The sequence below is a fragment of the Salmo trutta genome, chromosome 28, assembly GCF_901001165.1.
Source record: "Salmo trutta chromosome 28, fSalTru1.1, whole genome shotgun sequence".
Taxonomy (NCBI): Eukaryota; Metazoa; Chordata; class Actinopteri; order Salmoniformes; family Salmonidae; genus Salmo; species Salmo trutta.
In genome coordinates, this window is record NC_042984.1 from 6,182,514 (window position 1) to 6,198,941 (window position 16,428).

At 42.2% G+C, this 16,428-nt stretch overlaps 1 protein-coding gene across 4 annotated transcripts in view; it reads right to left on the bottom strand.

Annotated features, from left to right (window-relative positions):
• The window catches only part of LOC115165323 (AMP deaminase 2), an 82,155-nt gene that overhangs the window by 33,297 nt on the left and 32,430 nt on the right, over positions 1 to 16,428 (bottom strand). For 2 of the 4 annotated variants that reach the window (XR_003870127.1, XM_029718391.1), the window contains exons 2-10: positions 9,133 to 9,257; positions 8,842 to 8,972; positions 8,579 to 8,647; positions 7,707 to 7,818; positions 7,299 to 7,485; positions 4,296 to 4,461; positions 3,614 to 3,703; positions 3,068 to 3,197; positions 2,144 to 2,338 (exon numbers count right to left, since the gene is read on the bottom strand). Coding sequence is in view for 3 of the 4 variants with exons in the window: in XM_029718391.1 (XP_029574251.1) it covers positions 2,144 to 2,338; positions 3,068 to 3,197; positions 3,614 to 3,703; positions 4,296 to 4,461; positions 7,299 to 7,485; positions 7,707 to 7,818; positions 8,579 to 8,647; positions 8,842 to 8,972; positions 9,133 to 9,257 (1,205 nt within the window). In the remaining variant the exon portion in view is untranslated. The remainder of the gene's footprint in view (positions 1 to 2,143; positions 2,339 to 3,067; positions 3,198 to 3,613; positions 3,704 to 4,295; positions 4,462 to 7,298; positions 7,486 to 7,706; positions 7,819 to 8,578; positions 8,648 to 8,841; positions 8,973 to 9,132; positions 9,258 to 16,428) is intronic. The other 2 variants (XM_029718392.1, XM_029718393.1) reach the window with 2 other exon arrangements.

Below are 16,428 nucleotides of genomic sequence, written 5' to 3' on the forward strand. Positions count from 1 at the left end.
GATAGTAACATAATGAGGAAGGTTGGTTGGGGAGGATGGGTTGGCGTAACCCGCAACAGTCTAGCAATCCACATGTTGCGTGTTCGAGTTTCGTGCAAGACAACTGTAGCATTTTAGCTAACCCTTCCCCTAACACTTATTCTAAACTTAACCCAATTCACCTAACCAGCTACGTAAATTTGTTGTTATAGTTCTCCTAACCTTTCACGTAAATGATCCTAAGCTTTATTGTTAGTTCCACTAAATGCCAACGTAAATTTCCCGTAGTTCTTCTTTGTTGTTACAGTGCAACAAGCAACCTGGTCTCAGAGAAAGACGTATAATACTGTACATCCTCCAAGTTGTATGGAAGTCACTTCATCGAACTTGTATGCAATTGTACGACCGGGTATGACTATACGTCCTTTAATTTGTGTGACACTGTACAACCGCTATTCCATTCAAAATGTAACCTTATATACAGTTGAAGTCGGAAGTTTACATACACCTTAGCAAAATACATATAAGTTCAGTTTTTCACAATTCCTGATATTTAATCCTAGTAAAACTTCCCCGTCTTAGGTCAGTTAGGATCACCACTTTATTGTGTGTGAAATGTGAAATGTCAGAATAATAGTAGAGAGAAGGATTTATTTCAGCTTTTATTTTTTCCATCACATTCCCAGTGGGTCATAAGTTTATATACATTCATTAGTATTTGGTAGCATTGCCTTTAAATTGTTTAACTTGGGTCAAACGTTTTGGGGAGCCTTCCATAAGCTTCCCACAATAAGTTGGGTGAATTTTGGCCCATTCCTCCTGACAGAGCTGGTGTAACTGAGTCAGGTTTGTAGGCCTCCTTGCTCACATGTTTTTTTTTCCCGTTCTGCCCACACATTTTCTATAGGATTGAGGTCAGGGCTTTGTGATAGCCACTCCAATACCTTGAATTTGTTGTCCTTAAGCCATTTTGCCACAACTTTGGAAGTATGCTTGGGGTCATAGTCCATTTGGAAGACCCATTTGTGACCAAGCTTTAACTTCCTGACTGATGTCTTGAGATGTTGCTTCAATATATCCACATAATTTTCTTTCCTCGTTAAGCCATCTATTTTGTGAAGTGCACCAGTCCCTCCTGCAGCAAAGCATCCCCACAACATGATGCTGCCACCCCCGTGCATCACGGTTGGGATGGTGTTCTTCGGCTTGCAAGCCTCCCCTTTTCCTCCAAACATAACGATGGTCATTATGGCCAAACAGTTCTATTTTAGTTTCATCAGACCAGAGGACATTTCTCCAAAAAGTACGATCTTTGTCCCCATGTGCAGTTGCAAACCGTAGTCTGGCTTTTTTATGGCGGTTTTGGAGCAGTGGCTTCTTCCTTGCTGAGTGGCATTTCAGGCTATGTCGATATAGGACTCGTTTTACTGTGGATATAGATACCTTTGTACCTGTTTCCTCCAGCATCTTCACAAAGTCCTTTGCTATTGTTCTGGGATTGATTTGTCTCCTTCTTGAGCGGTATGACGGCTGCGTGGTCCCATGGTGTTTATACTTATGTACTGTAGTTTGTACAGATGAACGTGGTACCTTCAGGCATTTGGAAATTGCTCCCAAGGATGAACCAGACTTGTGGAGGTCTACAATTATTTTTCTGACGTCTTGGCAGATTTCTTTTGATTTTCCCATGATGTCAAGCAAAGAGGCACTGAGTTTGAAGGTAGGCCTTGAAATAGATCCACAGGTACACCACCAATTTAACTCAAATTTGATCAGTTAGCCTATCAGAAGCTTCTAAGCCATGACATCATTTTCTGGAATTTTCCAAGCTGTTTAAAGGCACAGTCAACTTAGTGAATGTAAACTTCTGACCCACTGGAATTGTGATACAGTGAATTATAAGTGAAATAATCTGTCTGTAAACAATTGTTGGAAAAATGACTTGCGTCATGCACAAAGTAGATGTCCTAACCGACTGGCCAAACTATAGTTTGTTAACAAGAAATTTGTGGAGTGGTTTAAAAACGAGTTTTAATGACTCCAACATAAGTGTATGTAAACTTCCGACTTCAACTGTATCATACTAAATGAAGAGCCACCGATTTACGTACAGAATAATACGAATTACCCGGAGACCATGTTGCCCTCACCCACCACCACTTACAGCGTGCATGTCCAGTGTGTCCACACTCAAGTCGAAGGCTGTGAGGTTCATGGTTTGGAACACCTCCATGAGCGTCTGTCCCTTGCCTCTCTCCACATGCACTATCTCCCCTGGATACTTCTTCATGGCCCTCTTGATAAACCTCAGCAGGTGTTTCTGGTTCATACAGGACGCGGCGTGGATATGGGTATCCACCTGGGTTTACAAGGAATCACAGACATAGAAGATGGATTAGGGCACTTTATCATGATGCAACCGATACAACCAGAGGATGGGCACCCTGCTCTGAGGAGAGTGGTTCTATTCAAGGTTTCTTCCTTCCTGCTCTGAGGAGAGTGGTTCCATTCAAGGTTTCTTCCTTCCTGCTCTGAGGAGATTGGTTCCATTCAAGGTTTCTTCCTTCCTGCTCTGAGGAGAGTGGTTCCATTCAAGGTTTCTTCCTTCCTGCTCTGAGGAGAGTGGTTCTATTCAAGGTTTCTTCCTTCCTGCTCTGAGGAGAGTGGTTCTATTCAAGGTTTCTTCCATCCTGCTCTGAGGAGAGTGGTTCCATTCAAGGTTTCTTCTTTACTGCTCTGATTAATATTCCCCAGGAGCATTCAGTACCATCAGAGGTAGACCTAACCTTAGAGACCAACCTAACCTCTGCAATAAGGCTAAATTAATCTGGTCTCCAGCCGGTGATCGCAATTGAGCCTGGGGATGAGGTTGAACCACATTAGACATGGTCAGTGATTAGTGATATGCTCACCTTGCATATGTTGCAGACATTTCAGTGTTTCAGGGTTAGGGTTAGGTTTAGGGTTAAGAGGGAGGGACCTTGCATACATTGGAGAAGTCTCTTTGAGAGACCTATGTTGCAGACTTCTTGGTGTGACAGGTTTAGGGTTAAGTTTAGGGTTAGACTTAGGGTTACGTGGGACTTACCTTGCGTATGTTGTAGAAGTCTCTATGAGGGACTTTCTTCTGAGCTGCCAGCTCCTTCATCTCATTCAGCAAGATGTGCATCTGGAACTTAGAACTCAGGTACTGTAACCGACGGTAACAGAACGACTTCCTGTGGTAGTGAATAAGCACAGACATTGTGTCAAATAAAATCAAACGTTATGCCTATAGGTCCATAAAAAAATCTCTATACACTTTACAGTGAAACAATACATGACGAATACTTTACAGTGAAACAATACATGACCAATACTTTACAGTGAAACAATACATGATGAATACTTTACAGTGAAACAATACTTTATAGTGAAACAATACATTACCAATACTTTACAATGAAACAATACATTACCAATACTTTACAGTGAAACAATACATTACCAACACTTTACAGTGAAACAATACATTAACAATACTTTACAATGACACATTAAAGACAAAAAAAAAACAAAGAATAAAACTGTACAACAAAACACAGTACAAAAGTAAATCAATAAAAGACACGGTCTGTCTGTGTACTGTACTCACACAGGTCCGTTGATGATGAGAGCCATCATAACGTTCATGTCATTGATGTAGTCCTGTTGGTCTGGATATGGAAGCTCCAACTCTGTGCTCCTGACATCACAGTGCATGTTTTTAAAAGGGACATTATACTGTACATGCCAAGAATTCAACTCCCAAATCAATATTATTTCCAACAATTTGACAAATTCCATTTTGAATTCAGTTCCCCTGCAGGCTTTCAGGCTGATCATGTCACTGTTCAGATAGGCTAGCTATACTGGAAATAAAGGACTACAGGTTGAAATTATTAAAAACAAATCCTACCGTCAATTTTGTATGCTATGTGCATTAAATCCATTAACTGGGAAATACCGTATATTCCAATTAAATTAAATTCCAAAGATTAAAATGTGTTTACAATTTCAATTAAATTCCAATTCAAAAAGTCCAAACAGTGTAATTCAAATTAAATTCCTATTCCATAACTTGAAGATTTTTTTAAAATAAACATTTAATTCAATGTAAATTCTCCACTTCATATGTAAATTCAATAATCGAATTAGAATTTCAAATTAAAAATCGGAATCGGCCTTGTTACATGCTGATGACAAGTCTTATAACGTATCACAGAGCAGAATGTAATTCTTTAAACCAAAGTAATTCAAGTGGAAGAAAGATTTAATGGAAGAAACCAATGTCTCACTTCTCCATTGTGTCCTTATTAGTGTAGATATGGACGACACCGTTTACCACCTTGCAGCCATAGCCTATATCAGGAGGCATACAGGCAGGGTCCTGGTTCTCGTAGGGGTGCGTGGTGGAGACGGGAGGATGGACCGTCTGGTCTAAATCTAGAATAGAATAGAGTACTATAGAATAGAATCAAATAGAATAGAATTAAATAAAATAGAATAAAATAGAATAGAGTACTATAGAATAGAATCAAATAGAATAGAATTAAATAAAATAGAATAGAGTACTATAGAATAGAATCAAATAGAATAGAATTAAATAAAATAGAATAGAGTACTATAGAATAGAATCAAATAGAATAGAATTAAATAAAATAGAATAGAGTACAATAGAATAGAATCAAATAGAATAGAATAGAGTACAATAGAATAGAATCAAATAGAATAGAATAGAGTACTATAGAATAGAATCAAATAGAATAGAATAGAGTACTATAGAATAGAATCAAATAGTATATCATTAAATAAAATAGAATAGAGTACTATAGAATAGAATCAAATAGAATAGAATTAAATAGAATAGAATAGAGTACAATAGAATAGAATCAAATAGTATATCATTAAATAAAATAGAATAGAGTACAATAGAATAGAATCAAATAGAATAGAATTAAATAGAATAGAATCAAATAGAATAGCTTAGCTTAGAAAGAATATACTGAACAAAAACAAGTCGGAAGTTTACATACACCTAACCTTAACCAAATACATTTAAACTCAGTTTTTCACAATTCCTGACATTTAATCCTAGTAAAAATTCCCTGTTTTAGGTCAGTTAGGATCACCACTTTATTTTAAGAATGTGAAATGTCAGAATAATAGTAGAGAGAAGGATTTATTTCAGCTTTTATATCTTACATCATATTCCCAGTGGGTGAGAAGTTTACATACACTCAATTAGTATTCGGTAGCTGTCACGACTGTCAAAAGGAGAGGACCAAGGTACAGCGTGTGTGTAGTTCCACATTGTATTTACTCTGTGAAACTATGCTATACATCAAATAACTGAATAGACAAAACAACAAACTGTGACGCAGAGGAAAAACAAACACTACTCAAAAATAATTACCCACAAAACCCAGGAAGAAAAACCCCTACTTAAGTATGATCTCCAATTAGAGACAACAAGGACCAGCTGCCTCTAATTGGAGATCATCCCAAACAAACCAACATAGAAATACAAAAACTAGAACCTAAGAACATAGAAATAGAACACATACAATAAACCCCCCTGTCATGCCCTGACCTACTCTACCATAGAAAATAACAGCTTACCATGGTCAGGACGTGACAGTAGCATTGCCTTTAAATTGATTAACTTGGGTCAAATGTTTCGGGTAGCCTTCCACAATCTTCCCACAATAAGTTGGGTGAATTTAGGCCCATTCCTCTTGACAGAGCTGGTGTAACTGAGTCAGGTTTGTAGGCCTCCTTGCTCACACATGTTTTTTCAGTTCTGCCCACACATTTTCTATAGGATTGAGGTCAGGGCTTTGTGATGGCCACTCCAATACCTTGACTTTGTTGTCCTTAAGCCATTTTGCCACAACTTGCTTGGGGTCATTGTCCATTTGGAAGACCCATTTGTGACCAAGCTTTAACTTCCTGACTGATGTCTTGAGATGTTGCTTCAATATATCCACATAATTTTCCTCCCTCATGATGCAATCTATTTTGTGAAGTGCACCAGTCCCTCCTGCAGCAAAGCACCCCCACAACATGATGCTGCCACACCTGGTTTCAATTCCATCAATTACATGTTGTGTATTTAACCCTCTGTTCCCCCTATGTCCTTGTCCGGAATTGTTTCTTGTAGTGCTTGTGTATGTTATGCTGGTGGATACCGGGTTTTGTTTGACCCATTCATTTATTGTTTTGTTTACGGTAGTTTTTATGTTTATTAAACGACACCTTTGTAAAACAGTTTTCGCTCTCCTGCGCCTGACTTCTCTGCCGCCAGTACGCACCCCGCTACACAAACTATGTCAATTAGTCTGTCAGAAGCTTCTAAAGCCATGACATAATTTTCTGGAATTTTCCAAGCTGTTTAAAGGCACAGTCAAATTAGTTTATGTAAACTTCTGACCCACTGGAATTGTGATACAGTGAATTATAAGTGAAATAATCTGTCTGGAAACAATTGATGGAAAAATTACTTGTGTTATGCACAAAGTAGATGTCCTAACCGACTTGCTAAAACTATAGTTGGTTAACAAGAAATGTGTGGAGTGTTTGAAAAACGAGTTTTAATGACTCCAACCTAAGTGTATGTAAACTTCCAACTTCAACTGTAAAACGCAACATGCAACAATTTCAAAGATTTTACTGAGTTACAGTTCATATAAGGAAATCAGTTTAAATCCATTTATTAAGACCTAATCTATGGATTTCACATGACTGGGCAGGGGTACAGACATGGGTGGGCATAGACTCCCCCAATTGGGAGGCAGGTTCAACCACTGGGGAGCCAGGAAAGCTAGTCCGTCAGACACAGAACTTCTTCTTCTTCTTGCTGTGCTCCTAATCCCTGCAGATGGGTTGGAATGGGCCAAGCATGTTGCCAGCTCCATCCCAATGAACACACTCCATTTCAATGATGATAATTCTCCCACTGGTCTGTACACTGCGTGACAGTCTGTGCTGCTAGGTGGTAGAGCAGATGGAGTGTGAAAATGACTTCTATTGATGATTATGAAACTGCTAGTCCTGAAGAGGCATAATGATTGGCTGAGAGCCATTTGAAGTTGTGCTAACAGCAGATTAACCTTTGACAGCGTGTGGTTTCAAATGTTGAATTTCAATGATGAAAATTCTCCCAGTTTACACACAGTCTGTGCTAGGTGTTGTTTGCGTGCCTGCGTGCCTGTCTGCCTGTATGTCGGCCTGTGTCTGTCTGTCTGTCTGTCTGTCTGTCTGTCTGTCTGTCTGTCTGTCTGTCTGTCTGTCTTCTCTACCTGCAGTAACAGAGGTCTCCGGGATCTCCTCGTATATGCCCATATCTAGAGGTCTGTCACTGAGCTCCTCCAGGTAGCTGGCTGTGGTCCGACAGAAGCTCTGCATGGACAGGCCGATGTACTTCTCCCTGATGAACAAGGCCTTCACTACACACTTAGCAGCATCCAGCAGGTCTGTGAAGGGTACCTGGAGCGAGGGGGCGGGAGAGAGGGCACAGGTTAGCCTTTGGACCTTAGAAGAAAAATAATACTTTACATTGTAATTTCTCAATTATCTTTTTCCTTTTCAATCCACACCCATGACCTGCCCCTGGAACAGTTTGTAGAGGTTAGCTAAGTGCCTTGCTCAAAGGCCCTACAGCAGGATATGGTATGGAGGGTTTTTTGGGGGATATTTCTGTGACCTACCCCACATTTCTCCTCTCCAGAGATGGAGACCCGCTGATACTCCTTCTCTCCTTCCCGTTCTTTCTCCTTGGGGTACAGGTCCATGAATGCCTGGCTCTGCTCCTTCAGGTATCTAACACAAGACGATAGGCCAGGTGTTATATGTTACCCCACGAGGTCTGGAGCCCGCTGCATTTCTATTCTACCTGATAATTAATTGCGCCCACCTGGTGTCCCAGGTCTAAATCATTCCCTGATTAGAGGGCTAGAATGAAGAAGAAAAAAAACTGTGGACTGTCTTCGAGGACCAGAGTTGAATATGAGGCTGATAGGGGAAGAGAAACGGTTCATAGACAAGACTGTGTTAGCCAGCTGAACTAAAGCCTAGACTGCTAAACTATATGAGAGATAAACTATATGTGACCGACCAGGGTACTCTGCATGCCACAAGACTGTGTTAGCCTGCTGAGCTAAAGCCAATGCATTAGCTAGCGGAGCTAATGTGAGTCTCCTTACTGTATTTCTACCTCTAGGTCAGTAGCTAGCAGAGCTAATGTGAGTCTCCTTACTGTATTTCTACCTCTAGGTCAGTAGCTAGCAGAGCTAATGTGAGTCTCCTTACTGTACTCATTCTAGGTCAGTAGCTAGCAGAGCTAATGTGAGTCTCCTTACTGTATTTCTACCTCTAGGTCAGTAGCTAGAGGAGCTAATGTGAGTCTCCTTACTGTATTTCTACCTCTAGGTCAGTAGCTAGTGGAGCTAATGTGAGTCTCCTTACTGTATTTCTACCTCTAGGTCAGTAGCTAGCAGAGCTAATGTGAGTCTCCTTACTGTATTTCTACCTCTAGGTCAGTAGCTAGCAGAGCTAATGTGAGTCTCCTTATTGTACTCACTCTAGGTTAGTAGCGCTGTCAGTCTTCATTAACTCCTGTTTGGCTCGCAGAAGGATATTTGGCTCAAACCTGTAGAAGACATAACAAAAAGCTTTTTTAGAGACTTCAACATGATTCTATTGGGATTCATGAGGACTTGTTGCTGACTACTAATTCTCTCTCTTTTCTCTCTCTCTTCTCTCCCTCTCCCTGCCCTTCCTCTCTGTCTCCCTCCTCTGCCCTTCCCCTCCCTCCCTCCCTCCCTCCCTCCCTCCCTCCCTTACTTGACATCCTGGCTGATCTGTCTCTCTAGTCGTTGTCGTCTCTCCTCCAGCTGTTCTATGGGACTGTCTTCAGGGAACTCATAAGGGGTGCTGAGCATATCACACTCTGCTAAGCTGCGAGAGAACAGCTCCTACATGGAGACACAGAGAGAGTAGCTTGTTTAGAGCTTGCTTGGAAATAAGTTGTAAAACGTTTTTGTTATTAACGATTTTCAATTCAATTTATCCACCTGTGTGGCTGGAATTGTATTGTTAAACGATCACAAATTCCATTCTTTCGATCTCACTTACCTCAGCGATCTCATTGTACTTGCCGTCCATGGAGGTGCGTAGGTCAATTGTCTGTTTCAGCACCACGGGGATCCCTGGCAAAGAATGCTGGGAAGTCAGGAGGTGGCGGGCACCACGGCGGTCAACTAGAGAGAGAGAGAGGAGGGAGAAAGTGGGAGAGGGAGGGAGAGAGAGTGAGTGAGAGAGAGAGGAAGGAGAGAGAGAAGGAAGGAAGGAAGGAAGGAAGGAAGGAAGGAAGGAAGGAAGGAAGGAAGGAAGGAATGAGAGAGAGAGGAAGGAGAGAGAGTTAGAGAGTGATAAAGAGAGAGATAGAGAGTGATAAAGAGAGAGAGATAGAGAGTGATAAAGAGAGATAAAGAGAGAGAGAGAGAGAGAGGAAGGAGATAGAGCGAGAGAGATTGTAATGCCGATCTGCACCGTGCCAAATCAGATGTTTCCAAGATGAGGTTTCTTTCCCCTTTTTACGAAGCTTAGCCTACCTACTCCACAGTTCATAAACCGGAAGGCACAGAAGCCACATACGCTTGTTATTCTCAGCCTGATGACGGTCAGGACAATATACAGAGCAGAGCCAAAACAGTAACCCAGCCCAGTGCTGGAGGTCTGAACTCAGCCGCTGTTTCTGCCTCCAGACACAATGGACCATTCAGGTGGAGCCTAAAACCCATCAACAATACACTGGCCTTGTTGCCAGCACAGGATTCAATGTTTCCATGTTGATTAAGCAAATGCAGTTGCAAGAAAAACAATAACATTCTAACTACAGTTACAAGACCTGGGCCAAGGGTCAAGGGGCTCATTGAACAGTACAAGCTAGGATGGAAAGACATCTGATGTAGGAATATGTGAACACAACATTGTTGAAAACAGTTCAGACATCCAGACAGCCAGACAGCCCAACAGACACTCAGCCAGCCAGCCAGCCAGCCAGCCAGCCAGCCAGCCAGCCAGCCAGCCATCCAGCCAGCCAGCCAGACATCCAGCCAGCCAGCCCGACAGACAGCCAGACAGCCAGCCCGACAGACATACAGCCAGACAGACAGCCAGACAGACAGCCCGACAGCCAGCCAGCCAGACAGCCCGACAGACAACCAGACATCCAGACAGCCAGACAGCCAGACAGATGGATATGGTATGTGCTCCACCTTCCTGTCCCCCAGAGTGCACTTAGCAATCAGCATCAGTGTCTGCTGGTGCGACAATAGTAATCTTCTCCCTCAAACAGCGGACCAGGATCTAAAATATGAATGTTCCTGTTTAATATTTAATTCCGGCCTCAGACACCTAAAGTGGTAGAATGTCAGAGGGATCGTTGTCCAGCACTATATACAGCCTGACACACATGCTATTGGAGTCCAATGGAACCAGTACTTTCATTCATCTATTTGCTCTGCCCTCATATATAGCCTCACAATGAAGTGTTTAACCATGTTCTGTTCAGGACAACCAGGATTACAATGAAGTGTTTAACCATGTTCTGTTCAGGACAACCAGGTTACAATGAAGTGTTTTACCATGTTCTGTTCAGGACAACCAGGTTACAATGAAGTGTTTAACCATGTTCTGTTCAGGACAACCAGGGTTACAATGAAGTGTTTAACCATGTTCTGTTCAGGACAACCAGGGTTACAATGAAGTGTTTAACCATGTTCTGTTCAGGACAACCAGGGTTACAAGTAGGACACAAAACTATTTGACATAAACAGTTTAATTTGTGAGTTTTGTTGACAAATGTTAATAAGAAAATAAGATAAACTGATTAAAAAAATGATTCATATGAATGCATTAAGTATAGAAATGGTTTGCTCAGTGGGAAATTAATATCCAGCTAGTCAGAGAACACTGTGTGGAGTTTGTGACAGAAACTATGTGAGTTTGTTACAGTATTATAGACACTATGTCCTGGGATTTACTATGATCTATGTAGAAGAACCCCTTACAGTATTATACACACTATGTCCTGGGATTTACTATGATCTATGTAGAAGAAACCCTTACAGTATTATAGACACTATGACCTGGGATTTACTATGATCTATGTAGAAGAACCCTTACAGTATTATAGACACTATGTCCTGGGATTTACTATGATCTATGTAGAAGAACCCTTACAGTATTATAGACACTATGTCCTGGGATTTACTATGGTCTATGTAGAAGAACCCCTTACAGTATTATAGACACTATGTCCTGGGATTTACTATGATCTATGTAGAATAACTCCTTACAGTATTATAGACACTATGTCCTGGGATTTACTATGGTCTATGTAGAAGAACCCCTTACAGTATTATACACACTATGTCCTGGGATTTACTATGATCTATGTAGAAGAACCCCTTACAGTATTATAGACACTATGTCCTGGGATTTACTATGATCTATGTAGAAGAACCCCTTACAGTATTATAGACACTATGTCCTGGGATTTACTATGATATTCTACGTAGAAGAACCCTTTACCTTCTAACGACTGTTGTGTAGCTTGTGAGCGTCATAGAGCAAGAAAGGTTACATGTGGGTGTTCGTGAGTCTCAGATCTTCATAGATGGGTCATAATAGTTTTGTAGCTCAAACCGTTCAAACTTTAGACGTTTTGGGGAGATTTTTTTCCATTTTCTTTTTGGGATCCGCCCCTTGTCTCAGAAACACAGCTCTAGCTCAGCCCCTGTGTCACGACTTTCGCCGAAGTCGGCCCCTCTCCTTGTTCGGGCGGCGTTCGGCGGTCGACGCCACCGGCTTACTAGACACCACCGATCTATGTTTCCCTGTTCGTTTTGTTTTGTCTTAATTATACACACCTGTTTATGATTCCCTGATTAGGTTCATTATTTAACCCTCTAGCTTCCCTGTTTGTCTTGTCCGTGATTCTGTAACGCTTTCGTTTGGAGAAGTATCGGAGTCAGGCGCAGGACACAGGGATGAGTGCAAACAAACGTGTTTACTCAAAAAAACACAATAAAACTTCTCCCACAGCAAAATACAGGGTTGGGAAAAACACCTCCAACAACCACAAAACAGGAAACAATCACAGACAAGACAAACAGGAAACAATCACAGACAAGACAAACAGGGAAACCAGAGGGTTAAATAATGAACCTAATCAGAGAATCATAAACAGGTGTGTATAATTAAGACAAAACAAAACGAACAGGGAAACATAGATCGGTGGTGTCTAGTAAGCCGGTGACGTCGACCGCTGAACGCCGCCCGAACAAGGAGAGGGGCCGACTTCGGCGGAAGTCGTGACACCCTGTTAATCACACAGACTAGTGGATGGTATCTATGGATGCAGAAGAAATAGCCCCCCCCCCAAAAAAAAACATCAGTCTCAACCACAAACATTTAAAAAAAAATATTTATCCTTTATTTAACGAGGCAAGTCAGTTAAGAACAAATTCTTATTTACAATGACGGCCTACCGGGGAACAGTGGGTTAACAGCCTTGTTCAGGGGGAGAACGACAGATAACGTGGGACTCAAGAGATTTAGCTTAATGTCTATGCTTAGGGGTCATGTATAAAATGCCCAGCTGCCCTTTATTTAGGCTACCATGGCTAGAAGAAGAGATATCAGTGACTTTGAAAGAGAGGTCTCAGAGGAACATAGGGGGTTTAAAGGGTGTGTATATCACTCAGTCATCAGATCTCAATGCTTATGAGAGATTCTGGAGCGGAATTACTCATGGAAGAATGGTGTCGTATCCCTCCAATAGAGTTCCAGACACTTGTAGAATCTATGGCAAGGTGCGTTGAAGCTGTTCTGGCTCGTGATGACCCACAATGCCCTATTAAGATACTTTATACTGGTGTTTCCTTTATTTTGACAGTTACCTGTATGTGTGTGTGTGGAGGGCAGTATGCTTCTAGTGGCAATAATAGCAGCACTAAGCCTTATGGGCCTGTATGTATCTGATCCCCTAATGTCTGCTATATTTAGATCATCTAATGGTTACGTAACTCCCCATCCACACAATACACACCAAGGAGAAACTAGTCCCCAGCAGGCACGTTTCACACGGTGCTACATTTTGTACTTGGCTCTACAGGGTAGCTTCCATTATGGCTCTACAGGGACACAGTTCGACGAGATACGTGTGGCATCATGACAATAATCTGTACGGATCATAGATTCTGCTTGTACTGTATGGAACCTCAGGTAACCTAATCTCAGATTTACCAATGACTTAGATTTGACCCGGAAACACAAGATGCCCCTGCAAAATCATCGACTAGGACAATTAGTCAATCATGTCTCTAGGTATTCAGGTAATACAGTTAATACATAACATTGGTGCCCAGAAACATATCTTGCATGTGCTCTGGCCAACAAGTCCATTTGGTAGATTAAAGTTCCACAGTCTGTCATGAGAGACTACGGGAAAAATAGTACAGAACATTTCTATATTATATATAACACATGGTCACTTCTCCATCATCTTTTTGGATTCAATTGTAGGTGTGGCTTGACAAGGAGGTGTAATGGTATTCCTTTGCTAATTGACTTCCCATCCAATGCATAATAGCAATACACAGAACATAGTCGGTCCTAACCCTAACCTTCATTGGGCTTTCTCCTCGAACCAGGGATGTTCTCTGGTTCAAGCCAAAAGCTCACATTTCAAAAGCCTGATAACTAACCTGACCGCTCTGTTTTATCTCACCTGGAGCTTGTGTTGTTGTCGTCAAAAGTCCTCAGGGAGGGATGACGATTAAATGAAAACCATCTGATACTAAGGAGAGTAAAGGTCAAAAGTGAAAGGTCGTCGCTTCCTGTTGATAGGTTCTTATTTTTCAGAGTAAGTAACTCACGGACACTAGAGAAGCTTTAACCAAGTTAAATTCTTCCCAAAGGTTCTCTACAGCTGTAATTCAGACAGCCAAACATTTCTCACATCACAGATATATATATCCCGCTTAAGACACTCCTCCTCCTCTCCAATCCTTACATCTTATGGTTTAACAGGAAAAGGGTAACAGGATATTAAACCCTTATTACTCCCTTAAGGGGATCTGACTTCACCTCCTGACCTCAACCCCTCCTTCACCTAATCTACAGATGTCCATCTGTCTTTCCTGTATCAACACGGTCCTCTCCTCCCGTCCACCCAACACATTCCAAAGCCACTCTGTCTTTCTACAGATCTCACTCCTTTAATATACTATGCGTTTGATCTATAATGTCTTTAATATCTCAATGTTAAAAATATTGAATTCCAACACTGTGTGATCAACCTCCTCAAAGAGAGGGTTGATCTCTGAACTCGTCCACGCTACTGGTTTCCTGTTTCGAGTTTTAGATGTCCCCCAACAACATTCCGATTGTTGTGTCAAGTCCACAACTGTACAGCTGTGGCTCCAGTGTCTCAGTGGGTTAGAGTGTGGAACAGGCAACACCATGGGTTGTGGGTATTCATCAACGAGTATGTTTCCATTAACCATCAGCAGTAATGATAGCAAAGAGATTACTGATACCATAGACTTGTGCAGCTAAGACTACCACAATGGGGGGGGGGGGGGGGGGGGGTCAATGGGCACACTCACACACACATTACTACCGGAATATTACACAAGTCACTGTCTGGCGACAGGGAAGCAGAGGGTGAGGGAGAGATGAGAGAGAGAGAGAGGGTGAGGGAGAGAGGAGAGATAGCTAAAGAGGAGAGAGCTAGCTAGAGATAGTTAACCAGCAGGAGAAAGTGTTTAAGAGGGGAGGAGAGAAACAGATACCTAGCGTTGTTTTGTTTGTCTGGGATCAGGGTATCGAAGCATTAGCTAGACTGGTCCAAGATCTGTTTGTGGTGTCTTAACACATCCATAGGAGCTGGCTATAGAGCACAAACAGACCTGAGACCAGGCAAGGTGTTTAGAGGAGAGAGATCGCTATCTAGCTAGCATTGTTTTGTTTGTCTGGTATCAGGGTAGTGATGCGTGCCTCTCTCCTCTCTGCCTGTTGTATCCTGTAGCTGCGTGTACTGATGAGACACAAAACTGTGCCCTGACTGAACATGTCAAACACAGTTTTTCTTTCCAGATAGGCTCACACGAAGAGAGAGAGACAGGGATGGTGGGAAGGAGAGAGAGTGAGCGAGATACACACTCAGACAAAACAATAACACACACACACACACACACACACACACACACACACACACACACACACACACACACACACACACACACACACACACACACACACACAATCCACTCTCCCTCTGTCTCTCTTTCTGTCCCGGTGTCTGTGTATCTGTCTGCCCCCCCACCCCTGTTTCTGCCTGGTTTGGCCCAGCTGTCTAGCAGTCTCTGCTACTCTTCCTGCCTCATTTAAATGCTTGTGACATCGGTCTGGACCATACCATGTGGTGCAGCGGGGCGGGGGGGAGGGGGGGGGGAGGGGGGGTTGACAGGCTGCATCACTCAGGAAAAAGGCTGGAGTCTCTGTTTCTCTGACATCAACCCCCCTCTATCTCATCGTTTGCTTTCTCACATGTTTTCTTTTGCTCTGGGGAAGGTTGAGGTTGCCTGCGTTCATTTGTGTGTGTGTGTGTTTGTGTGTGTGTATGAAAGAGGAATCTGGTATGGTTTGAGACGTGCTTGCAGAGAGCCAGAGGTCAGCCAAGAGATGATTGTTGTTGTTTAATAAAAAAAGACCTCACCCTCATCCTCTTTCTCCTCCTTCCCCTTTCCTCATACTGTATGAATGAAATTAAACGGCCACCATGTATTTATATATGACAAATTGCTGCATGCTGTTTATCGAAAAGGAGGCATTGAGCTGTCAGAAATGAATCGCACACGCATTGGTCAAATAGTGAGAGGTGTATCCTCACATGACATGGTTGCGCTTCGTATTCGCATGACCTATGAACTGCGTGAACCACCAACCTTTACTGAACTACTGCAAGAAGTAAGGGAGGAGGAGGACATGATTCAAGACAGGAACACAACGAAGAGCGTTGTGAAGTCATCAGCTGTTGCTCCTGTTGCCACAGTTTGCAAAGAAGCTAATTCTGAGATAGAAGTGCTGAGAAAAGAGCTGAATGGTTTAAAAACTGAAATGACACGTCTCATGTCTGCTAACGTCACAGCAGCTCAATCTGACATACAAAGGTCAGATGTGGCATTTAAAAGCAAAAAGAAGAGAATAAATCCATCACAAGAACAGACACAAGCCGACAGCAACCCCGGAGTGTTTTGTTATAGATGTGGAGAAGATGGCCATTTCAAGAGAAACCGTGAAGGTGAAGAGAACTTGAGGAAAGTCAACACACGCCTAATCAAACAAAAGCGGTCTATG